Here is a 27,203-nt window from a genome sequence, read left to right as displayed (position 1 = left end):
TTGAAGATGTGACTAGCAGGCTAGATAAAGGGGAACCAGTGGATGTAGAATATTTGGATTTTCACAAAGCATTATTTGATAAAAGGTTATGGGGTTGGAGGTAATATATTCACATGAATAAAGAGTTGATTTAAGAACAAAAGTAAAAATATAAGAATAAACAAGTCATTTTTCGTTTGGTAGGCTGTTACTAATTGGATGTCACAAGAATCAATGCTGATGCCTCAAGAGACCCTTAGTAAGCTGTCTACAAGTATGTTGACTGTATCAAGCTAGGATGGATAGTAAGCTATGAGGAGGACGTGAGACTGCAAAGCACATAGGCTAAGTAAAAGGGAAAGAGATGTCAGATAACACATGATGTGGGAAATGTGAAGTTATTTACTTTGGTGGAAAGATTAGAAAGTCAATATTTAACTGGTAAGAAATGTTTAAATTTTAGTGTTCATAGAGATTTGGGTGTGTTTATGCAAGATTCATAAAGTAATATGCAGGAACAGCTCAGAATTAGGAAGGCAGATGTTATGTTCGTCTTAATTGCAAAGAGGTGGAGCACATTAGTGGGGAGGTCTTGCTATAATTGAACAGGGCTTTGATGAAACAAGCCTAAGGTATTGTGCTTCGTTTTGGTCTCCTTATCAAAGGAAAGATATACCTGCCTTGCAGATGAAAGAGAGTTCACCAGACCGATTCCAAGCATGAGAGGACAGAGTGTAGAGTGGGCCTATAGTCTATGGAATTCAGAAGAATAAAGAAGTGATCTTATTGAAGCATTTAGAATTTGAGGGGCTCAATAGCATAGATGCTAAGTTATTTCCCCTGACTGGAGAGTCTCAGGATAAGACTAAAATAAGGAGAAATTTCTTCACTGTGGGTTGTGAATCTTTGGAATCCTCTAACCCAGAGGGTTGTGGAGATCATTAGTATATTCAAGGCTGAACTAGGTAGTTTTTTGAACTCTAGGGGAATTAAAAGATAGAGTGAGAAGGGTAAGTTGAAGGTCAAAGATGTGCTACAATCTTATTGAATGGTGGAGTGGGCTCAAGGGACCCTCTAACCTATTTCTGCTCCGATCCTTAAGTTCTCATGTTATCCCTTGTGTCCTGATTAATGCATATCCCTTAATCAACATCACTAATAAAAGAGATTAGTTTTAGTTAATGTCATTTTGCTTTGCTGTTCGCATCCAATTTGCGCACAAGTTCTCTCAATGTTTCCTACACTACCCCAGTGAACAAGCTTCAAAAGTACTTTGGCTGTAAAATGCTTTGGAACGTACTGAGTTTGTAAAAAGCATGATAGAAGTAAGGTCTTGAAATATACTGTCTTGTATTTGTTCTGGAATTGCTCATAATGGTTGCCTGTGTGCTTAATGTATAATAGTGGCATTGTTCGTACTCAAAAGTTTTAAAAGTTTATTTATTAGTCACAAATAAAGTTTACATTCACACTGCAATGAAGTCATAGAGGTTTACAGCATGGAAACAGGCCATTCGGCCCAACTTGTCCATGCCACCCTTTTAAAAAAAACCCTTAAACTAATCCCAATTGCTCCCATTTGGCCCATACCCATCTTATTCATGCAACTATCTAAATGCTTTTCAAAAGATAAAATTGTTCCCACCTCTATTACTTCCTTTGGCAACTTGTTCCAGACATTCACCATCCTCTGTGTGAATTTGTGGACTCAAATTTGTGGCTTCTCTGGACACTTTTGTATCTCTCCCCTCTCACCTTAAACCTATGCCCTCTAGTTTTAGACTCCCCTACCTTTGGGAAAAGATATTGACTATCTATCTTGTCTGTGCCCCTCATTATTTTGTAGACCTCTATAAGGTCACTCCTCAGCCTCCTATGCTGGAGAGAAAAATGTCCCAGCCTATTTAGCCCCACCTTTTAACTGTAAAGTTACTGTGAAATTCCCCTAGTTGCCACATTCTGGTGCCAGTTTGGGTCAATACACCTAACCAGCACGCCTTTTGGACTGTGGGAGGAAACGCATGCTGACATGGAGAACGTGCAAACTCCACAGTGACAGTGACTCAAGCCAGGAATCGAACCCGGGTCTCTGGCGCTGTGAGGCAGCAGTGCTAACCACTTGCCATACACAATTGTAGATTTGTTGGGAAATTTGTAGTTGGTTAGTGGAAGTTTTGTACCACAGATTATAAAACATTAATTGCTACTAACTGTTAAGCAGTAATGGTGATATGGACATCAGTGGGAACTCTATGTAAACATTGTCCTTGATACATGTCTACTTCAAGTAAAGATGGGGTATATTTTAAATTGTATTCATGCATTTCTGTTCTGCTCAAGTTATTCTGGGAACAGAGGAAAGAGAGAATATGTAACTTGTTAACACCTGCTGACTAACTTGTGTTAAATATACAGTCAAATTGGCAAACATAGTGACAGTAATTCACCAATAGGTGTATGCTAATTGATGATTGATGAAGCTAAGGATTTTTCCAGCCTGATGGCCAGGCACATCCTGCCTTGCATAGTCGATAATCAATGTGCTTTTTAAAGAATCTCTGTTTAATTATAAAGCCATTGACTGGAGTGTTGCGGAAGAGGGAAGGACAATGTCTCTGCATCCTTAATAATATATCCATGTTAAGGTTATAAGAGTGATCCTTCTGCAGGATATCTTTCTAAACAATTACGTCACCTTGGCCAATATAGAGCCACAGAGGTTTACAGCATGGAAACAGGCCCTTTGGTCCAACTTGTCCATGCTGCCCAGTTTTTACCACTAAGCTAGTCCCAAGTGCCCGCAATTAGCCCATATCTCTCGATACCCATCTTACTCATGTAACTGTCTAAATGATTTTTAAAAGACAAAGCTGTACCTACTTCTGCTACTAATATGAGTGAGATACTGGGGAGAGGTAGGAGTGACTGAACCTGACCAGAGATATTTTTAAGCCAGTTGACCTTGATTACATTTCTTCATACTTGACTCCTTGTAAGGACTCTACTACAATCTCCCAGTTTTTCAGTCAATGTTCATTTATTACGATTATATAATCTCCCATATTAGTGTTATGGGTATGTCTCCCTTTCTCCTTAACTGAGGGTTCCTTTCTGTCATGTTTATCAGGGCTCTCAACCATGTCTATTCAATTTCTTGCAATTCTGCTGTTGCCTCTTAACTCACCACTCAGAACTACAAAATGGTTGTCCTTGCCCTCACCTTCCACTTCACCAGCCTCTGTATTGAACTGCAGGGACTGTTACCTCCATGACACCCTACTCCACTCTTTAATCCACCCTTACCACCCTTTCCCTGGCATTTCCCATGCAAGTGCAGAAGATGTAGCATCTGCTCTTTTACCTACTTGCCCTCACCATGCAAGGCCCCAAGGACGACTCCTAGCCGTGACAGCAATTTACTTGCACCTTTTCAATTTAGTATAATGTATTTTTTGCTCATGGTGTAGTGTTGCCTGCGTTGTGGAGACCAAATGCAAATTGGGTAATTGCTTTGCAGAATACCTCCGTTTAGTTCACATTTAGTTCCCTGCAATCTTGAGGAACAATACTTCATCTTTTGATTAGGTCCTTTACAGTCTTCTGGACTTGAGAACGGGATAAACAATTTCAGCTCATGATCCCTTCCCCTTTTTATTGGGTCGGAAAGCAGCCGTTGATGAATTTTGTTTTCCTGTTTATGCTCCCTCTAAACACATTTTGTGTCTTTACTTGCCCTGTTACCGTCTCTCAACTCATTTTATTTCTCTTGCCTTCCACCCTATCACAGAGCTTCTCCTGATTGTACTCCCCTCCCTTGCTCTGCTTTTCATAAAATTTAAATCTCTATGCACTTCAAATCTTACATCACCTCTGAACTTAATATTGCTCCCGACCTACAAGTCTAAATCATTGATATGTCCCACGTTTAGGCCACCACACCAAAAGCTTTGCCTCAGATTCAGTCATTTAGACCTGGCATTCCTTTCGTAGGTCTATGCTGAACATACTATATTAATCATAATTTAGAAAGGCTTAAGTTACTGTTCGTCAAAATATTTCCAACAATGTCCTCCGCCAAAGTTAGGCTAAGTGACTTTTACTTGGTCCATCAGTTCCTTCCTTTTTAAACAATGGTTTGAAGTTAACAGCTGTATGGCCATTTGACACCACGCCATTACCTCAGATTTAAATTCTCATTCTTGTGTTCAAATCATTTTCATGGTTTCATCACTCCCTAAGTTTAATCTTCCCCCAGCCAGACAACCTCTGAGAACTCTTGTGCTCCTGCGACTCTTCTACTCTGTTTTTAGCTGTTCAAAACTGTACCTCTGGAATTTGTTCCTTACTATAAACCTTCTCTCTATTGGCTTTTAAAAACATCTTTAATATCTATTGCTTTTGCCAAACTTTTATTCACCCTCTTAATATTTCCTTTTTTTGGGCTTGGTGTCAATTTCTGTGAAACACTTCAAGCTGTTTTGCTCCATTCAAGGCACTATATAAAAACAAGTCATTGATCAAAATGAAAACACTAGTTTCTTCCCTGTAATGACATTTTATAATCTTCTAATGCTACAAATTGTCTTTTCTATTCTTCATAAGTGCAGTCTATCCCTTTCTAATAAACCCTGCATGCCTTTAAAACATCCAAGCTTCAGCAAACAGTAATAATCACTGAAGCCGAAGGTCAATGTGGCTGTTGCGGACTCGATGGGCCAAATGGTCTCCTGCACTATAGGAATTCTAGCTGTGAGAGTCCATAGTTTTCAGTTGTTCAATGAATTTGGCATCTAATGGGTAGAAACCAATAGTGTGCTGTGGTAGCTTTTGCTATGTGAGACAAAGTAAAGTTCAGTTCTTCCAGCATTCATACTGTACAATGTGTTTCACCCATTCCAATTAGACTTGCCTGCATTCTAAGCCTTAAGAACAGCATTTGAAAATCTTTTCTCCTCTGAGCTATTAAGTTGTCTTTTTTCTGAGAGTTGCATACAGTTGTCTCCTTCACAATTGTTATTGATTATTATGTAGCTAATTTACTTGGTGTTTGTTTACACATTATGTAATGTCTGTTTTGAGGTTAAAATTGTCCTGTAAAGCCATACTCCTTTCGAGAAGTCATTGGTTATTCTAGAAAAGCTAGAAATTTCCATGTAGCTACAAGTTTTCACCTAATGCGGCTTGTATGATGCACTTATCTATATGGCTTCTGTAAAATCCTTAATTTCAAATTTTGTATGGCTATGTTTTCAATTTAGGGGAAAATGGTATCTATATGGCTTCTGTAAAATCCTTAATTTCAAATTTTGTATGGCTATGTTTTCAATTTAGGGGAAAATGGTAAGTAATATGGAGGTTTGAAAGAAAAACATGGAGATTTGTAGCTGAAATCACCTGGATGTTTTAAAATGGTCTAATGTTTTGAATTACTCTTGTGTGTACCAGATCCACAAGATTACTGTGTGTAAAATAATTGTAAAATACACTTGTTCTTTAGTTTAAATTTGTAATTTTGTTGCAGTAAGGGAATTTTTCTTTCAGTCCTCTCCATGCTTGAGATTTGAACTGAATGAACATCAATGAAAAAATGTCTTTATATCTAGCTGCACAGTGAACAACTCTGATGGAGCATAATGTTAGCTGATGGGTACTTGCAGTAAGGTGAACTGATTGCTTCATTGTTATTCAACTCAAAATATCAATGCTGTTGCTCTTCAAGCTTACGACGTTGCAGTTCCTGAGAGGCTCGTATTTATATTGTATCTTATTTTTGCAAGAATCACAAAAAGCTTAATTGAGAGAAAACTGCTTCTGATGCGTGATGATTTTAGGCAAATTTAGTGCGCAAATGTACAGTGTGATCTGTTTGAACAGCAGTGAGGGGGAAAGATTTCAGTCTGTGTTATATCCACAAGGGATGCAACTGCCGCAGATGCCCTTAAGCTGAGGGCTAAAATTCATTGAGTTCTCATCCTGATTGACATCAATATTCATTCGTATCATGCTTTGCTGGTGGTGATCAGTCTACACACACATTCCCAAATAACTTCATGCCTTATTGCTTCCAGGACACCCAGAAAGCCAAGCAATTTCTGCCATTCCTGCAGCGAGCCGGTCGTTCAGAGGCTGTAGTTGAATATGTCTTCAGTGGCTCCCGCCTGAAACTCTACATGCCAAAAGAAACCTGCCTCATCACCTTCCTACTGGCAGGTAAGTACTTGTAAATTAATTTGAAGTTGGTTCTAATTATATTCTACCAGATTGCAATCTGATCTATAAATCGAGATTTGGCTTAATTTCGCATACGAACATCTCCAACTTAGATGATGAACAACTGGTCCCCGTGCTCATGATGATGATATGTCAAAGCAGCAGGAGAATCCATCGTAGTATTGGAGGAAAGCTCTGCAGGGGGCTGTTTTGATTTTCCTCAAAACAAACTGTTGAAGCAATTGCATGTCTGAAGTCACACTATGAACCTTAACATTATTGAAATGTGGCTGCGCTACAAGATGGCTCCAAATTGGAGACAGAGCACTGGTGACTGGGTGTGCGCATATCCACCTAATGCCCAGTCACGGGTTGCTCATTCATCCCATCCGCATACACTGACCATCTCATACTCTGGACATGTTTATTACTTTTTCTTCAAACTTGATAATTTATTGCTCTTGTGTTGCCGTACCTTTGTTCAGAAATAGTCTTTTTCCTTAAAACCCAACTCTTTTTTATAGTTCAGTTTATTCTTCTGCCAGACCATATCTTTCTCAGTCCCCAAAATGAAGATGTAACGCAAAGGTGTCCCTCAGCCTCTCCCCCACTCCTCTCGTCCACCCACCCACCCAAGCATAAAGGTTGGACAAGCCTACATTAAGGTTTAACCACTGTCTTTGAGCCAATGGCGTACCTATGGACTTGTCTTTCATTTGGTTAACGTTGTACCAGCTTCATGGCACTGGTGATTTCTTGATACAGAGCATTATGATTGGTGCATCTGTTCTATAACCTTTTATTTCTTGTCAATATTTGATTACAGATTAAAAGATTATTTTGATCTTATTCAGGTTGACTTACTTTGGCCTTGAGAGTGCTAATCCTTTGGAATGAGTTTGCAAGTTGAGAGAAGGGGGTCAGACTAGATTTAGAATCTCAGATATAGCTGGTGTGTAGACATAGGAGAATTAGGCCATTCAAGTCTGCTCTGCCATTCAATCATAGCTGATATGACTCTCATCCCCATTCCCCTGCCTTCTCCCTGTAACCCTAGATCCCCTTATTGATCAAGAACCTTTCTACCTCTGTTTTAAAGACACTCAGTGACCTGGCTACGACAACCCTCTGTGGCAATGATTCCACAGGTGCACCACACTCTGGCTGAAGAAATTCCTCCTCATCTCAGTTTTAAAGGAGCATCTCTTCACTCTGAGGTTGTGCCCTCAAGTTCCAGACACCCACTAGTACTTAGGATTTTGCTGAAGATTAGCCTTGTTTGTTGGTGGATTTGAAAAATGAGTATCTGTTTGTTGTTTTGATACATTAATTCAAAAAAGTATTGTCTTTGAGTGTTCCTGGATAACTTTTATAATATTTTTTCAGAATGGTTCTTCACTTTTCCAGTAAATGATTTTTTTTACCTCCTTCAGGTTTATTTGGTTTGTATGTTTTATTGGTGCTAATTTGAGGCTTTACGTATTGTGACTCTGTCGGTACACTTGTTAAGTCTGAACCTTCAGTCTGAATATTACACTATAATATGCCCTTGCCCACATGTTCATGAAGAATGTCTGGATCATAGTTTTGGTATATAAGTAATTTTGGGTATAGAACAAATTATTAACGCTGAGCCTCCTTATTTGGACCTTACTTTATGTTATAAAGGACGTATTGCAATACACTTGTTTTTTGATTGACTCTGATTTTTTGGGAGTACTAATATCACCATTGGAGGACATGCAGCAGGTGGTGAAGCGGGCAAAATTGTATGTTGGCCTTCAAAGCCTGAGGATTTCGGTGCAGAAGCAGGGATGTCTTGCTGCAGTTATGCAGGGCTTCGGTGAGACCATACTTGGAATATTGTGTGCTGTTTTGATCTTACAAACGACGAACAAAAACAGCCCGGGAAACAGGCCCTTCAGCCCAACAAGCCCACGCCGCCATCCCAACACCACCAGTCCCCCCCCTCCACCCATGAACCTTGTCTAATGTTTTATGGCCATCCACATTGAGAGAAACTAATTTAGGGACAATTTATTACTGCCAGTCAGCCTAACAGCACATCTTTGGGGCGTGGGAGGAAACCGGAGCACCCGGAGAGAAAACACGCAAGCACGGGGAGAATGCGCAAACTCCCACAGACACTGGCCCAAATCCATGTGTCTGCACAGTAATCAGTGATAGCCACTGAGCTGTTGTCTTGCCCAGTATCTGGTCCAGTCTAGGCACACGCTAACGACATGAAGCACTAGGCCAATCTCGAACAACCAAGAGCAGCCCAAGTACGACCCATCGCATGTATGCCCCTCGTTGGACACAAGGCAGACCGACTTAAAACCTGTGAATGAAAAGAAAAAAAAATTATTATTGTACCATATCCATTTACCTTTCCAGGGACGCCCCAATGCTAATGACCCTTATTTAAAACAATCTCCCATATCCGCCCATCTCCAACCCACTCATGTGCCTGTCTAAGTTACTCTTAAATGACTCTAGCGTGTTTGCCTCCACCACCTTACTTGGCAGAGCATTCCATACCCCCACTACCCTCTGTGTGAAAAACCTCCCTCTAATATCTCTGTTGTACCTCTCCCCCCTTACCTTAAGCCCATGGCCCCTTGTCCTATGTGTCTGTATCATAGGAAATAGCTTACCTCTGTTTACTCTATCTATACCCTTCATAATCTTTTATACCTCTATTAGATCCCCCCTCAGTCGCCGTCTTTCAAGGGAAAAGAGCCCCAATTTCTTCAATCTTTCCTCATACCCCAGTCCTTCCATACCAGGCAACATCCTGGTAAACCACCTCTGCACTCTCTCCAGAGTCTCCACGTCCTTCCGGTAGTAAGGCGACCAGAACTGGACGCAGTACTCTAAATGCGGCCTAACCAACGTTCTGTACAACTGCAACATTAGACTCCAGCTCTTATATTCTATATCCCTTCCTATAAAGGCTAACATATCATAGGCTTTCTTCACCACACTCTCCACTTGCACTGCCACCTTCAAAGACTTGTGCACTTGCACCCCTCGGTCTCGCTGCGATTCTATACTCCTTATGGGCTTAACCTTTGTCATATAACTCCCCCCTACATTATTCTGGCCAAAATGCCTCACCTCACATTTATCCAGATTAAACTCCATTTGCCATGTATCTGCCCAATCAACCAGCCTGTCAATATCCCGTTGTATTGCCAGACACTGCTCCTCACTGCCCGCCAATCCAGCCATCTTGGTGTCATCAGCAAATTTGCTGATCACACTAGCTACTCCCTCTTCCAAATCATTTATATGCACTACAAAGAGAAGAGGTCCCTGTACTGAGCCCTGTGGCACACCACTAGTGACAGACCTCCAGCTAGAAAAGGACCCCTCCGCTACTACTCTCTGACTCCTCTTTGCAAGCCAGTTCTCTACCCACCTAGATACCTGGCCACGTATCCCATGAGCTTTAATTTTCTCTACCAATCTACCATGAGGGACTTTGTCAAACGCCTTACTGAAATCCATATAGACAACATCAACAGCTCGTCCTTTGTCGACCGTTTTTGTCATCTCCTCAAAGAATTCTACCAGATTCGTAAGGCAAGACTTCCCCTTTACAAAGCCATGCTGCGTATCCTTATGTGAAGAAGGATGTTCTTGCTCTAGGGGGAGTGCAGTGAAGGTTTACCAGACTGACTCCTGGGATGGGGGAATTGACATTAGGAGAAATTGAGTTGGCTTGGATTTAATTCACTGGTGTTTAGAAGAATGAGAGAGTATCTCATAAAAACCTATAAAATCTAACAGAACTAATATGGTAGATGCAGGAAAGATATTCCTGCTGGCATGGGAGTCAAGCACCAGGGGCACTATCTGAGGACCATTCAATGAGGAGAAATTTCTTCACGCCTGTGGAACTCTCTACCATAGAAAGCAGTTGAGACCGAAACGTTGTATATTTTCAAGAAGGATTTGATTTGGCTCTTAGGGCTAAAGAGATCAAAGGGTATTTAGGGGGTTGGGGGGGGGAGAGTGGAAAACAGAAACCGGTTAGTGAGTTGGGTAATCAAGTTTAAAGTGTCAGAAGGCCTATTCCTGCTCCTATTTCTATGTGTGATTACTGAGCCTGGTGGAAGCTGATTTATTATGTGAGCAACCTTCAACTGGCATTGTTTGGGTGCAAAGCATACATAATGCACCAAATGAATGTTGTTACTGTGTAATTGCTATTTTGGGGAGAAAACCCTTACCCTTTTAATATGATATTCCTGAGACCCTCACAACATGCAATGCAGTGTTTACTTGAATTGCAAGTCACAGTTGGCAGACTCCCTATAACTGATGGTATGGAAAACCAACGTTTTTCTTCCATGAAGAATTGCCAGTCACAGTTACTGAGCAAAGTCATGAGCTGAATTAGCATCAGTAAATGCCATTGCTTCTTTTATTCTGGCAATTCAGCTCGCTCTGTTGAATTGAGTAACGTTAATGAGATGGTTCTGCAAATTAAGTTATTGGAAATTCGTACATTTTTGAAAGCATGTGTTGAAAATGATAGCTTGCATTCATTATGGCATAGAGTAGTATAATGATTGTTATTGGACTAATAATTAAGAGAATTTGTGTTCAAGTTTCACCATGGCTCATGGAAATGTGTGGAGCAGATGTTAAGGGAGGGAATTCCAGAGCTTAGGATACAGATATCTTGGCGGATGTTACAGAGATAATGAAGGGCGAGGAATTTGTAAACAAAGATGATGATTTTAAAATTCAGCTGAGCTAAGAGGTAATACAGGCCATTGAGCACAGGGTGGAAGAGAGTTGTGCAAAGAGGGCAGAAGCTAATTTGTGCTAGATTTACATTGGCAATCTTTCGTCTTTCAATGTTCCATTTTACTTCTGGTTATTTGCAATGAAATGGTGAAAAAACAAGTTTTTGTACACGTGGTGATTGCCCTTAATGTGCTGATTATCCCTTTAAGGGCAACGCAGTAGAAAGGGGTCAGTCACCATAGCACAGTAGATATCCAAGGTGAGGTAATATTATGCCATGGCTTTCATGTTCTCATTACTTTTTTCATCCCTTCTCTATTTTACACCTGCCATTTTTGTTAGTGAGTACATTGTATCAGAATTGTGCTAGGACATATCTTGGGAGAGCTCTAACTTGATGGTGGGTAGCAGTTTAAATTTATTGTAGTGCAATGTCCCATGTCACTTTGCAGGATCATCAGCAATATTTTACAGTCAACTGAAAAAATATTAGGACAGGTGAGCAGAATCCTAGACAAAGATGTGGGCTTTAATGAGAATTTTAATGATGAAGAGTGAAGTGGCAAGCTGAATTTGTTTAGGGAGGAAATTTCAGACCTTTGGGCACAGCAAGCTGAATGTACGACTCCCAAAGTAGAATGATTAAAATCGGAGTTGAACAAGAAACCTGAATTGGAGGAGCACGGCAATCTCAAAGGACTGGAGGAGGAAGAAGCAATGTAAGAAGATACAAGAATTGAAGTTTGACATTCAACAAACAAAGAGGAAAAAGATGCTCGAGTTCAGTTGCATCCTGACAGATGCATTTTTCAGCTGACATTCAGCGATCCAAGAATTTATTTGAAGTCTTATCAGTGAAAAGAATGCTCCAACTGCGAACAGTGAGACACTCAGAGAGAGAAGGCATGTACCTGGTGGTGACATTGTTGATCGTATCGTGCTAGTGATCGGTCATCCTGTTGAGACAAACTTGACACATCAGCCTGTTCAAGGGATGTTCAGAGAATAAGCTATTTGAGCATTCTTTGAGGCTTTTTGTTGTTAAGTCTGGATCATTAATAGGTGATTAATGGGATGGCCCACAGGATTGCAAGGTCACCTTAGATCAGAGGTGTACGCTGGAGCTCCGTGTTCTAGGAACTCAGTATGCCTGCGTTCACATGTACAGTACAGCTTTATAGAAGTGATCCATGCTGCCCTAATTTATTCAATTTATTTGAGCTTCACTAAATCTAGGAAAAGTGAGTCAGTGACATTGAATAATTATTATTCCATATCTTCAAATAAAAATGCATTTACAATTCATTCATGCAGATTTTTAACAGATTCTATTTTTATCCGTCAACTGAACAATTTCATGCGAGCAAAAGAGGGAATCAGTAAATAAAACCAGAGTAGGGAAAAATAATAAAATGGTGGAATTAAAAACTTTTTTTGGAATGTATGTAGCATTTGTAACAAAATGGATGAATTGCTAGTACAGATGGAGTTAAATGATATGATGACCACAGCTGGGACCTGACTATCCAAGGTTGCTTGACATTTCAAAAGGACAGGAAGAAAAGAGAAGAGGAGGTGGTGTAGCTACGTTAATAAAGAATGAGATCATATTATGGTTGGTTCAGAGGATAAATATGTAGAATCAATTTAGGTGGAGTTGAGAAATAACTAAGTCAAGAATTCAATGTTGGGCAGTGGTTTATGGACCTCCTGAATAACTGTAGTGTAGAACAGAGTATCCACTGAGAGAGACAATGGAGATTGATGAGAAGGGTACTGCAAGAGCCATGGAAGAGTTTAATCTTAATTGGAAAAATCAAATTGGCAAAAGTAGCCTGGAGTACAAGTTCATAAAGTCTATTTAAGGCAGCGTCTCAGAACAATATGTTCTGGAATCAGGGAACAGGCTATTTTGGCAATGTGTAAAGATACAGGATTAATTGGTGACCCCACAGTAGAGGATCCTCCAGGTAACAGTGATCATGGCATGATAGAATTTTCATTCAGTTTAAAGAAGAGAAATCTAAAACTAGAGTCTTAAATCTAAATACAGGTATTTGAAAGGCACAAATCCAGAATTGAATAAAATGGAATGGGAGAATAAATTAAAAGCTAAAATGGTAGAGAAACAGTGGCGGACGTTGAAGGAGATACTTCATAACTTTCAACAAAGATACGTTCCTTTAAGAAGGATGTACTATCTGTTTTGGCTAAGATCAAGTGTAGTATCAACATGTTGTGCTTGGTTGAAGTCATTAGGTTACATTTCATTTGAAGCAATTTTTAAAAGCTGCATCTTGGCCTTTTGGCTAAGGTGCAAATGAGATCAAGCCTTGGAGGAGGGGCTATGCCTACTCCAATCAGCTTCGATCATGTAGATCAAGCCCAAGATAGAAGGTGAGAGCCCAGTCTTGTCAGCTTGGATCGGGACTGTCTCAACTTGTCGAGACTCTGAATTGGACTTGATTGGATTGAACTGGAATAAAAATTTTTTAAAAAATTAAATGTTATTAAATTGAAAGACTACGTTATTGCAAAGGTTAGTAGTAAGCCAGTAGATTGGGAAAACTTTAGAAACCAGCAAAGGAAAACCAAAAGAAAAAGGGAGCAGTTGGAGTACAAAAGAAAGCTGTCAAGAAATATAAAAATGGACAGTAGAGGCTTCCACAAGTATATGAAAAGGGAAGGATATGGATTATTAGACACAAAGAGAGAGTACCAGCAACTTCCATTTAATTACCTATTCTCTCTCTCGATGTTTCTTTGCAGGTGAAGATTTTGGGAAGGTTTGTACAAAACAATTGCGGACTCGCTGCTGGCTAATCAGGCCTAACCATGACTAACAGATTTTCCCACAGTGGTGTGGGAAATTCATGTGTAGTTGTCTCTGGAGGGCTATTTGATCTTTACTTTTCCTTCTCCCCTCTTCATGCTGATATTTGCTCAATCACAAAGGTGCCTGTAGCAGTCCTGATGAAGCATCTTCAGGCATTCTGATCATACATAATATAATCATAGGTATTATAGCTAATAGACAACAACCTGGTGTAGCCTTTATTGAAAGCTTTCAGTCTGTGACTTTATGCCATTTGCTTTGGCTAATCATCTTAATATTTTGTTAAAGTGACAAAGCAATATTGATACTTCAATTATCCGTGTTTATAATATATGCATCCTAGCAGAGCTCTGAAAGCATTTGATGGTAAATTAGTATGCTTAATTCCATCATTTCATTCATCCTCCCATTCCATCCTACCCATGCCATCTCCATCCCATTCCTCTTGTGCCACTCCTTCCTTGCATCTTCTCCCTCCACCATGCTACTCACATTCCAAATGTTCCACCCCTTCCCAACTGTTCCTATCTGAAATTGTACTATTCTTCTTTCCAATGCCATTCTGATTCAACGCTCCTCACTTGTCTTTGGCATTCCAAGCCTTTCCGTGCTGCCCCTCTGATCACTCATAAGAAGATGGTTGTGGTGGTTGGAGGTTAGTCATCTCAGTCGCTGGATGTCACTGCATACCTTGGGGTATTTTCTGAGACCCAACCATCTTCAGCTGCTACATTAATGACCTCCCCTCTATACGTGGGGATGTTTGCAGATGATTGCTTAATGTTCCGTGCCATTCGCAACTCTTCAACCGCAGTAGTTCGTGTCCAACGCAGCAAATCCTGCACAATATTTAGATTTGGGCTGATATGTGGGAAGTGACATTCATGTCATGCAATTTGCCAGGCAATGACTATCTCCAACAATAGAAAATCAGGCCTTCTTCCCATGACATTCAATGACCTTAACATTGCTGCATCTCCTTCTATTAACATCCTTGAGGTTACCATTAACAAGAAACTGAACTGGACTAGCTGTATAAATACTGTGGCTACGAGAGCAGGTCAGAGGTTAGGAATCCTTCATCAAGTAACTCACCACCTCACTTCCCAAAGCCTGCTCACCATCTATGAGGCACAAGCCAAGAGCATAATGGAATACTGTACTTGCATGAAGGAATGTAACTCCAGCAACATTTGAAACTCAACATCATCCAGGGCAAAGCAGCCCACTTGATTGGCACCCCATCCACCACCCTCAGCATTCACTCCCTCCACTACGAATGCATAGTCACACCAATGTGTACCATTTACCTGGTGCAGTGCAGCAACTCAGCAAGGCTCATTTGATAGTATCTTCCAAACCTGCAATCTCTGCTATCTAGAAGGACAAAGACAGCAGACACATGGGAACACCATCACCTCCATGGGAACACCAAGTTCTCTTCCAAGTCACATGCCATCCTAACCTGGAAATATATTGCTGTTCCTTCACTGTTACTGGATCAAAATCTTAAAACTTCCTTCCTAACAGCACTGTGGGTGTTCGTACAACACACAGACTGCAACAGTTCAAAAGGCAGCATAGTGCCACCTTCCTGAGAACCAATAGGGATGGGCAATAAATGCTGGCCTTGCCAGTAATGCCAAAATCCTGTAAAGGAAATGAAAAAATCCTGCTCTTTCTGCTTATCCCCTGCCACCCCTTCAATGGCTCTAAGGGTTCATCAGGGGATTGTTGGAATGCACAAGCTTCTCCACCACATCAAGATGGTGCTCAGTGGAAGAGTAATTAACTTTGTCTGGGCAGTGTGTCTGAATGGCTGAAAATCATCTTCCAGGAACAACATCAGTTCCTGTTCTCCCAACTCTCACATTGCCAATGTTCATGGGGTGCACAAAGAAAATACTTCAAAGACGCTCTGAAGCTATCCTTGAAATAATGACTGGGTTGAGTTTGCTACCACTTGTTTAGAATGGGGCCAACTTATCAATCAAGCTTGAGTCATATGCCCTAATGATGAGAAAGAGAGCAGTGGCAGAGAAAGAAAGAAAAGGAAGCAATGCCTGCACTCTGGATTCCACTACCTTGTGGGACATTTTTACCCATGTGCCAAAAAAATGTGGATTTAGAATCAGTCGCATAAAGACACATTGCAGAATCTGGTGAACCTGAGTTGATGTCATTCATGAATAGAAGGATAGCCAATGACTTTTTTAAATGCTGGATTTCTAATTACATTTTCATCCAAAACTTCAAACATGACATGACAAAAACTTCCTCTGGAAAAGCTATGTAAAGCTGTCTGTGTGGAACGAGAGGCCTCCAAGCACACATTTTGTGAAAGAAAATGAAATCTGGTTTTGTGACTAATTTATTGTCATTGAATATGAAAGTCTAATTGGGAACTGAATTCTCCTGAGTTGAACAGATAAGTTTGCATAGATTATAGCATTGTCACAGCACTGAATTGAACACTATTTGAGGAATAAACCTCTTTGCTTGAAATAGCTCTATCATTGAAGAAATAGGCCTTTTCACTCATCTTCTTCCATGCCAAAAATTCTTGTTTAGGATTCCAGTTTCAGAGCAATGATAAGTGCTCAATTTGAGCCTAAGCTTGTGCAGTGGACTGTCCATTGGCATTAGACTGCATATAATTTTACTATCTTTGCTGAGTCAATGCTGGTGTATTATTTAATTTATCTGGCAACTTTTTAATAATCTTTTTCAAGTCTAGCAAGTCCTCATTTTAAATGTACAGAATAGCCAATTTGAATTCACCTATGCTTTCATCAAATAAGAAATCAACAGACTTTAACTCCTTGAATTCATCTATGCTTTTATCAAATAAGAAATCAACAGACTTTAACTCCTTGGAAAGGCCACACTCTCATATGTCAGTTGAATGTACCAATTTTTCATTGCCTAAATCTTGTACCCACATTTACCTCAGCAATCTTCCTTCTAAATTAATTTTTAAAAATAAATACCCTCTCTTTTGCAAAGCTGGAGGTAGAAGTAGCTTTTTTCAGTCATGATGCAACCAAGTGGTTTGAATTAGATCTTGAAATCAAATATGACAGCAAGGCTGTGAGCCGGCTAGTTTAATCTGAGGTTGTTGGCAAGATGTAGTCAGTTGCTAGAAAGTGGAGCTTGGAGTAGGACTGTAAACAATGGCTTCAATCATTGCGAAATTTAATTGGAGAAAACTTCTGCTCATCCAGTACAGGATGCCAGATAACCCAGTCTGAAAATTTAGCAACAGTGGAAGGAGTTGAAAGAGGTGCTAATTGGAAGTTGTCAGCGCACAAGCTAAATCTCCTGCTGTGCTTTTTGATCATATCGGCATGGGGCAGAATGATGGTGAGAAATAGAAGGGAGCCAACGATAGATCTTTGTAGGACTCCAGGATTAAAAATGCAGGAGTGGGAAGCCATTGCAAGTGACACACCAGCAACAATGAGATAGATTAAGAGTGGAACCTGGTGAGAGCAGTCTTGATGTGGAGATGCTGGCGCTGGACTGGGGTAAACACAGTAAAAAGTCTCACAACACCAGATTAAAGTCCAACAGGTTTATTTGGTAGCAAAAGCCGCTAGCTTTCGGGCCTCTGACCCTTCGTCAGGTGAGTGGAGAATTCTCCACTCTCGACTCAACTGACGAAGGGTCAGAGGCCCAAAAGCTAGTGGCTTTTGCTACCAAATAAACCTGTTGGACTTTAACTTGGTGTTGTGAGACTTCTAACTAGAGCAGTCTTACCCAGCTGACAGAGAAGAGGCTTTGTGGGAAGATAGCATGGTCATAGGCTGCAGATAAATTGAAAAGGACAAGGAGGGACAATTTACAAAACTGAAAAATACTGGAAAATCTCAGCAGGTCTGACAGTATTTGTAGAGAGAGAGAGTAGAGCCAATGTTTTGAGTCTAGATTACCCTTTGTCAGAGCTTCGTTAGGACTGGTTTAGCTTTGTTGAAGTCACAGAGGGTAATACTTGAGGCATTGACAAGAGTTGTATTGGCTGGGGTGGCAACCTGATTGGAAAGATTCAAACATGGATTCCAGGAAAGATGGACACTGATTTGCGGGAGGTCAGCACATTCAAAGTCTTTTCAGGATAATCTTTCTATAGCGTGCAGTTTTAGGAAGTGAGAGCAGGACTTGATCATGTATTATGTAGTCCAGTCAGATCTCTTGGTGGATGGCTATATCAGTTGTCCATCATGTCCTTCCACATTTGTGTTTGTTAAACTAAAGGAGAGATGAAGATAATATCAGGGAAACAACTAGGGAGAGTGAAAATAATGGTTCTTTTGGGTACTAGGACACCAAATAGGTGAGAGTTGTTGGACTAATCAGTTACTGAGGAAATGTGCTGAATGGAAGACTGAAGACATGACAATGCAGCTTTTGAAAATGGGCTTGTAAGTGAATGGGCGGATAATGTTTTTTGGGCATGGAAGGGTACGTGTGAAGAGTGTTATGTGGAAGAGATTCTACCTTTAAATAATGTGACAGTATTAACACAATCACATGAGATGGCAAGATCTAGGGGATGGCTGTAAAAATAGATGGTACAATTTATATGGAGGGAGAAATTTAGGGAGGATAAAAGGTCATTGAATTCAAAGGAGAGCACATGATGAGTTGAGTCTTTAAGGATGAAAAGTAATTTGATACAGAGACTGAGGGAGGAAAATGTCATAGACAGAATTTGTATGTTTTTTATTGTTTGTGATCAATATATTTGTATGTAAAAAGTGTGAGCTTTCTTACCCTCGCGTTATTGTTCAAATTTAAATAATTCCAACAGCAAGCCATTTGTGAGTTTTCAAAAAAAGTAAGGTCGCTTATTTTTGCCCCCAGAGGTTTGAAAAGTGACATTTCACTCATTTGACTTTCACACTGACACGCACACACACACACTAGATACCAGTGAATATAAAACAATACAATTATAATTTATGATTGTTTTAGCCTCTTTTGTGGCAGTATTGTAGTTTTCTAGATGTATAAGATTTGTTAGTTGAAGCAAAAGTCGTGTAAAACGGAGTATTAGCAGTAAGCTGCAAGGCTTCTTGTGGTTGAATTTCCAAAAGGTTGGCCCTTAGGTGAACTTGAAGTTGAGACAGGTTAGTGGGGTGGGAATTCCTTCCCCAATTTTCAAGGATTGCTGTTTATTACCTTGGCAGCTCAGATGACTCAGCTGGTTTGATGGCTTTTGGATAGAACTGTCTGCAGAACTGCTTGTTGCTATTATTTTAAAGTTGACAACAAAGCTGTCCTCCTCATCTAATGACATGTACACATTCAAAGCCCCTTTTCCAAAAAAGGAATGGATTTATTGATTCTGCATCCTGTGTAATCATTTGACACTTTGAAATTCACCCAGTTTTGTTTGGATGAAGGGCCGTCATAATAAAGTGGAAGGTCAATGGGATGCATTCACATTTGTTCAACTTGTGTTGAATTTTGATACAGTAAGAAGTCTCTCAACCACTGGCTAAAGTCCAGGTTTGTTTTGTAGCACTAGCTTTTGGAGCGCTGCCTCCGAAAGCTCCAAAACAGGTCAAATAATCTGTTGACTTTAACCTGGTGTTGTGCGACTTCTCACTCTGCCTACCCAGTCCAATGCTGGCAACTGTAATGAATATTGATGTTTCTTTTATCCATGGTGAAACAGGCTAGAATGTTAGTTTTTTGTTGATGGCCCATCCTGAATGTGATGTATAAATTCCTGAGATGACTGTAAATGCCCACGTTGTTTCAGACTCGGGACTGTCTGGAATTTGAAATGCCCAAATATCACATGATTTGCAGCAGTCATTTTTATAGTCTGTGTTCAACATTTTGAAGTGTTGACTGAAAGTCCATAATGAATTGGAAGATGGCAATAAGGTGAAAATATCTTGCTGCAAAAATTTTTACTGCACATGGGAGGATGGTAGAGATGAGGATTTTGAATGACGGTTGAGGGAGTGGAACAAAGTGAGTGGCTCAAAAGAGCAGAGGGTGTTTGAGAAGTAGAGGTCAAACCAAGGTGTGATCAGGTACTGAGACCCTTCTTAATGGCAAGCAGTGGGACATAACAGTTACATGGGAAGGCTATAAGAAGGGGGCAAAATGTGATCACTCCTCAGCAAGGTTTCTCTTAAGACTGTGATGTTGATGCAATCATCGCAATAAATTAATGGGTAGGAAGACCTTGCTTACAAACGAAAAGATATTCTGGAGGGAGCAAGCAAATAGATTTGAGATAATCAATCATTACCGATTTAAATTCCCTGCCTACTCAGCTTCTTGTCTGATTTATCTATGTTTCTTGAACAAATAATATCCACTATAAATGGAATACTAATTTGTTCAATAGTAAGGACTTTTGAACTTGACTTTGAGACTGGACTTGCTGTTAAGTGAACTCCGTTGTCACTAATTTATGAGATGTCTATCATTAGCCTTCTGAGTAGAAGTTGTTTTCTTTTACATCATAACATTACCCAAAAGGTCAATAGGCTGCGCAGGCAGAGTCTGCCTGAAATGAGATGTTCAGTATGAAAAAATGCATTTACTTTCAGTAGGCCTGTTGTCACCATATGGTTTAGTTGTTTGTCAACAACTGTCATCACTAAAGGATTTAGAATATTTAGATTCCCTTCAGTGTTTGCTGCTAGATTGCTGACAATGAAAGAAATGGGCTTCTGTTTATATAGTACTTTATTACAGCTCTTAGATCTATTAAAATGGTTCCCACTAGATTCCTCCTAAGTGCAGTGAAAATGTATGCAAATATGATAGCCGTTTTGCATACCGGAAGCTTGGAAAATGAGCAAGTATGAATGGCTATATTATTTTGCAAGTACTAATTGAGGCATGATTTTGTCTCTGAATATTACTGTGGAATCTTTAACGTGTAGCTGAAGCATGCGAACTGCCAAACAGGACTTTAGTTCAAAGCTCCATTCAAAGATTACGGCCACTGATAATGCAGCATTACCTCAGTGCTGATGTTGGATTGAATTGCATATATATAATTGCATATAATGTACAGCCATAGAACTAACCATACAGCCGAACTGATCATATGGCTGCATTAGATCTCCACACATGTGATCGTTGTGTACATCTGCTTTTAAGTGAGTTGGCCTTGGTCTGTCCTTTGCAACCCAGGTTTGGTGGCGAAGGGCCACTCTAAACCAGGATGTCATCCAGAGCATGTTTATTCCCTTTTGATTCTGAAGCTGTAAGTGTGTGGCAGAATGTTCTCTCGCTGCTTGAAAACATAAACTTGAATGAAGGCAGAATCACATATGAATTTAATACTGAATCCTTAACTTGGATTTTTAAGATATTCAGTCATCCTAAGTGTCTTAATTGAATGTCTTAAAGAACTGAACTCTTTATCCAAGTCCTCGTTGAAATCAAACACAGCTGAATTAAATTTTAGCTTTTCTTCCAGCATGCCAACAAGGGGCTGCTGCTGCATAGCGAGTGTGGGTCATTCTTGCACATCTTGGAATGGTGGTGCTGTAGAGTGTTGGATAGTGTTCGTAGGTCTTAATTAAGTATTTGTAGTCTCAAGAAGGTTAACTGTATGAATTCATTAAGATGATGAATGGGATGGATAGGTTAGAGGTGGAGAGACTCTTCCCGCTCAGAAAGGACAGTAGGACTAGGGGGGGCAGTTTAGAACGGAGTTGAGGAAGAACTTCTTCACTCAAAGGGTGGTGAATCTCTGGAATTCTCTGCCCGTTGAAGTGGTGGAGGCTACCTCGCTAAATATTTTTAAGATGCGGGTTGATGGGTTTTTGATAAGAGAGGAGATTAAGGGTTATGGGGACAGGGCAGGAATGTGGAACTGAGCCACGACAGATCAGCCATGATCTTATTGAATGGCGGAGCAGGCTCGAAGGGCTAGATGGCCTACTCCTGCTCCTATTTCTTATGTTCTTATGATTATAGAGAGAGCATAGAGTTCGAGCTAGGAGCTGAAAGAGAGAGTGAACCTAGAGTACAAGCTAGGAGCTGCCCCCATGTTTATGTGTGCACACAGCTCTGTCCAATTCTAGACTGACTCAAAGCTGTGAGTTATGTGACCTCCTGGCTCCCTGTGTGGATGGACTGTACTCAGTCTCATGTTCACATTATATGTGCCAGATCCTTATAATGCACATCCCCTCTGAATCTTTATCCTATGTATTTCAAGTTATTCAAGTTTATCTCATGTATTTACACGATTGTTAATTCCATCTCTCCCTTTCAAGTCTCTGAGTTCATTGGTTCAGGTAGTCTGGAGGCCTTATAGTCCTCCTATACATTTACATTACTGTCAGAGGAGTGTCAAGCATTGCAGGTAAAATGTTGATTTGGAAGCTGTTCTGGCATCTAGGTATCTTCCTCAAGCCTCCACTGTATTGTGAGAATAGTTAGTCTTGTGGAGAGAAGACTCTTATTTATTCTGATTTTGTCCCCTTGGTTCCAGCCAGGTTGAACTGAGGTTGATCATCTACCGATGACGGATCACTCTCTTCTCTTGCGCTCTCTTCCTCGCTCTCTCACTTGCTCGCTTTTCCTTTGGCCCCCGCCCCCTTTGCTCAATTTAAATGACACTACTTGATTTTCATTCTGAATGATGAGAGATTGTGAGTTTAGTGAAAAAGAAGGAGGCATACATAAATTTCAGGAAATTGAAAATGGATAAGTCTCTTGAGGAATACAAAAGTAGCAGCAAAAAGCTTAAACAGGAACTTAGGAGGGTTAAAAGAAGCTTGAAATGTCCTTGGCAGATAGGATTAAGGAGAATTCCCAAGGCCTTTCCTGCATATATAAAGAGGAGTTGGGTAGCTAAGAAAAGGTTCCACTCAAGGACAGTGGAAGGAGTCTGTATGTGGAGCTAGATGAAGTCCTCACCAAGTAGTTTGTATCAATATTCATAAAGGAGAAGGAAGTGTTGGATGGTGAGTGTAGAAAGCAGGATATTGACGTTCTCGAACATATTGAGATTAAAAAAAGGTGGTGGTATTGGAGGTTTTGAAAAACATTAAGGTGGACAAGTCCCCAGGGCCAGATAGGGTTTATCCCAGAATAGAGGTGAAGGAAGAAATTGCTGAGGCCTTGGTCAAAATCTTTGTATCTTCTTTGTCCAGGGACAAGAATTCAGAGGATTGGAGAGTAGATAACATTGTTCCCCTGTTTAAGATGGGCAGAAGATACAATCCAAGAAATTACAAGCCTGTGAGCCTTACATCAGTAATGGGGAAATTATTGGAGAAGATTCTTTGGGACAGGATGTACTCACATTTGGAAGAGAACAAGCTTATTAACAATATGCAGCATGCTTTTTGGAGGGGAAATTGTGTCTCACAAACTTGATTGAGCTCTTTGAGGAAGTGATAAAAAGAAATTGACAAGGCAGGGCAGTGGATGTTGTATACATGGACTTTAGTAAAGTCTTTGATAAGATTCCTCATGACAGCCTGATACAGAAGGTGAAGTCATATGGGATCTGAGGTGAGTTGCTAAGATGGATAAAAAAAACTGGCTTGGGCATAGAAAGAAGTCTCACAACACCAGGTTAAAGTCCAACAGGTTCATTTGGTAGCAATCGTCACCAGCTTTCGGAGCACTACTCCTTCATCAGATGGGTGGGAGATCTGTTACCAAACAAATCTGTTATCAAGTAAACCTGTTGGACTTTAACCTGGTGTTGTGAGACTTCTTACTGTGTTTACCCCAATCTAACATTGGCATCTCCGCATCATGGGCCTAGAAAGCAGGAAGTAGTAGTGGAAGGGTACTTTTCTAACTGGAGGATTGTGACAAGCAGTGTTTCACAAGGGTCAGTGCTGGGGCCTCTGTTTGTAATATATGTAAATGATTTGGAGGAAGATGTAGGCGGTCTGATTAGTAAATTTGCAGATGATACAAAAATTGGGGCAGTGAGGAGGATACAGTAAGATATAAATCGGCTGGAGACCTGAATTGAAAGATGGCAAATGGAATTTAACCCGGACAAATGAGAGGTGATGTGATTTGGAAAGTCTGCTGCAGGAGGAAAGTATATAGTAAATGGTAGAGCCCTTGGAAATATTAGCATACAGAGGGATCTAGGTGTTGCAGATCCACAGTTCCCTGAAGATGGCAACTGAAGTGGACAAGGTGGTCAAGAAGGTGTATGGCATATTAGCCTTCATCGGTCGGGGCATTGAATATAGGAATTGGAAAATCATGTTGCAGCTGTAGAAGACTTTGGTTAAGCCGCAGTTCTGTTGGCCACGCTAGTGGAAGGATGTTGATGCAATTGGAAAGGGTGCAGAAGAGATTTACAGGATGTTGCCTGGTTTGGAGGATATGGACTATCAAGAAAGGTTGAACAAACTTGGATTGTTTTCATTGGAGAGTCAGAGGATGAGGGATAGAGTTTTACAAAATTATGACAGGCTTGGATAGAATGGATAGTCACAGTCTTTTTTCCAGGGATGAAGGGTCAATTACTTGGAGGTAAAAGTTGAAAGTGAGAGGGGGAAATTTTAAGAGATGGAAGGTGCAGGTTTTTCACAGAGAATAGTGAATGCCTGGAACGCACTGCTGGAGGAGGTGGTGGAAGCAGTTTCTATAACAAAGATCAAGAGGCATGATACATGAATAGGTAGGGAATAGAGAGATATGAACCACAGAGGCAAGACGATATTAGATTAGAGAGGTGTGTGTGTCAGCACAGACTTGGTGGGCCGAAGGGCCTGTTGCTTGATGTACTGTTCTTTGCTCTTTGTAATAAAGCTTTGCAAATTCAATCACCAGTGTATTACAATTGTTTTTAGCAAAACATAAGGAAAATTCTCAAAGTTCAAGTACAATCTGTCTCTTATCCTTAGAGTTGCAAGTTGCTGGAAACATTTGTAAACTGCATGCATCAAGTGCTCTAAATCATTACGAAATATAAAACTTTTGTTCTATTTTGCTTAAAACCTTTCAGAGATGAGAAATTTCAGTTACTGAGGAAGAAAGATTGGTGGATGCAATTTTTCCCAAAATATTAATTCCATTACTTCATTAACAAATTATGATGGCAAAATATTCAAATTTAAATAGTATTTTTGCATTATAGATACTTAGATGGGTTTATGTTGACCATGTATGAATTCTTCACTTAAAATGGTAACAGAGGAAGATGCATAAAATATATACCATACCCCTAGACCTTAAAGATATAATAATATTGAAAATGCACTTTTTAACCTAGAAAATGTCCACTATTGCGCTAAGCTATATTATTCGAATAGCTTAACTAAATTTTTCATTCAAAACTGTACCTCTGCTACAATGGTCATTCCAGATTGAATAAGAATTATGTAATCATTCAGAATAAAAATTCAGGTTTGAATTCACCAATCTTTCACAAGTGTCTAATGCCAAATGAGTAATGGTATTGGTTAAGTTGTAGGTGGCACTTTGTTAAAATCCATCATTTTGTAATGTCGGCAAAAATCCAGAATATGTGATGTGCACTGTGCTGTGACTTTAATCTCTAGAACTGTGCTGAATTAGCAGCTACTCTGTAATGTTGGAAAGCCAGTAACTCTTGCTTTGCTGAGTAAATAAATTGTGGGGTTGGCACAATGGGATTCTGGGATTAGATTTTAACAAACCAATTAATTCCAGACGTTCTCACTCTGGCAAGACTGTTCCCAGTCAGTGCAAAAGACAAAACCAGTAAACTGGATTATGACAATTTCATACTTATTTATAGAAGCTGGAATTGATCAAAGCATATTCAATGATGCTATGATGGGTTGTCAACCTTGGTTGTTAAAGAACACGTATTTCTTTTTATTTTCAATGTATTTTTATTAAAGTTTTTCCATTTTTGCAACTAATGCAACAGATGCTCAAAACTGGTACAGTATACCATAATTTCTCCATATATGAATATAGAAAAACCGGAGGACACCAACGCAGTTGGTTCAACTTGTTCATTAGGCCCAGTGCTTCCATTTCAATAAAAAAATTGAAAGGGCAAGTGAGGGAAAAGGGGAAAAGAGGATAAAGCAATGGAAACATGGCAAAATGGTGCACACCCTCACATACAGGATGCTAAAGACAGTGCTGCACAGTGTAAGGGAAATCCTGTAGGAGCAAGTCAGACATTATGGAACCTGTATATTTGAGATGCGGCCCCTTACTTGTCAGAATGCATCCAGCTTGGATCTGAGTATAGAGGTTAGGAATTCCATTGGGATACTTTCCATAATTTAGTTCCATTTTTGAACTGAAGAAGATTTATCATTAATCCAAGAGCAGAGGATATATGTTGGGATATTTTACAGCCTTTTTTCATTAGCATCAATTATTTTTCTTTCTGCGAGTCCCAAAATTTAAAACAAAGGGTGGTGCAGTGATTAGCACTGCTGCCTCACAGCACCAGGGACCTGTGTTCAATTCTGGACTTGGGTCACTGAGATTTGCATGATATCCCTGTGTCTGTGTGGGTTTCCTCAGGGTACTCTGGTTTCCTCCCACAGTCCAAAGATATGAATGTTAGGTGGATTTGTCAAGCTAAATTGCTCCTTAGTATCCGGGGATGTGTAGATTAGGTGGATTAGCCATGGTAAATGCGTGGCATTACGAGGGTAAGGTAAGATGCTCCAATTTTCCATTGGATTATAACTTCAGGTATCTCAGACCTTACTTTTTTTATATATATTATCCCCTCCTGTGCTGTAGAGATCCTATGGTTCTATGACCAAATTCTTTGACTGTATCAAATGTCGTCTTAAGTATGCCAGACCGGTAGGATTTAACTTTGACACCAACCAAGCACAATATATGAAGTCTCCCTGATTACTTTGCACTTTTGGCACAACGTGGATATGGTGGGGTCGGCCCTGTGTCTTAAACTTGATGTAACATGCAGATTGGTGTACTATTTTAAGCCTTCATTCTATTGCAGACTGAGATTCTATTGGCATCTTCCCATGTAATGCCCCACATTTCCTCATCAATATTCACTGTGAAGGTTTTCTTTCCAAGAATACAGAGTCCCTAGTATATTCCCACAGGATCTAGAACATTAACTGTCATAAAACTTGCTGATTAATTGATTAGATTCTGTGGATATCAAGATTTTTTTTCCTCCCTCCGGGGAGTCATTAAGATGCAGAAATGTCTTATTAAGGATAAAGTCTCTGAGTTGAGGTGAAAGACAATTTTTTTAATAGGATGGTGTATTCCCTGCACATTCCAGGAGCAAAGTATCAAAGTAGCTACTGCCGTGAGTGCTGAATATCCTTTCTGCATTTTAACTCCTCCCATTAAGGCTTAAGCCACTCGCCCACCCCGCAACAGTGGCGTTACTTGTATGTATCATGATTAGAGCAAAGGAGACCATAAAGCATATACCACCATTGCAAATGTACAAATAAGA

At 40.1% G+C, this 27,203-nt stretch overlaps 1 protein-coding gene across 1 annotated transcript in view; it reads left to right on the top strand.

Moving 5' to 3' along the window:
• snd1 (staphylococcal nuclease and tudor domain containing 1) overlaps positions 1-27,203 on the top strand; it is a 907,822-nt gene that overhangs the window by 282,738 nt on the left and 597,881 nt on the right. The window contains exon 15 of the mRNA XM_080207582.1: positions 6,048-6,189. Coding sequence (XP_080063708.1) covers positions 6,048-6,189 — 142 coding nt within the window. The remainder of the gene's footprint in view (positions 1-6,047; positions 6,190-27,203) is intronic.

This window comes from Carcharhinus amblyrhynchos, chromosome 19 (assembly GCF_965287045.1).
Source record: "Carcharhinus amblyrhynchos chromosome 19, sCarAmb.v2.hapA, whole genome shotgun sequence".
NCBI classification, from domain to species: domain Eukaryota; kingdom Metazoa; phylum Chordata; class Chondrichthyes; order Carcharhiniformes; family Carcharhinidae; genus Carcharhinus; species Carcharhinus amblyrhynchos.
This window is presented reverse-complemented; position numbering and strand designations above follow the sequence as displayed.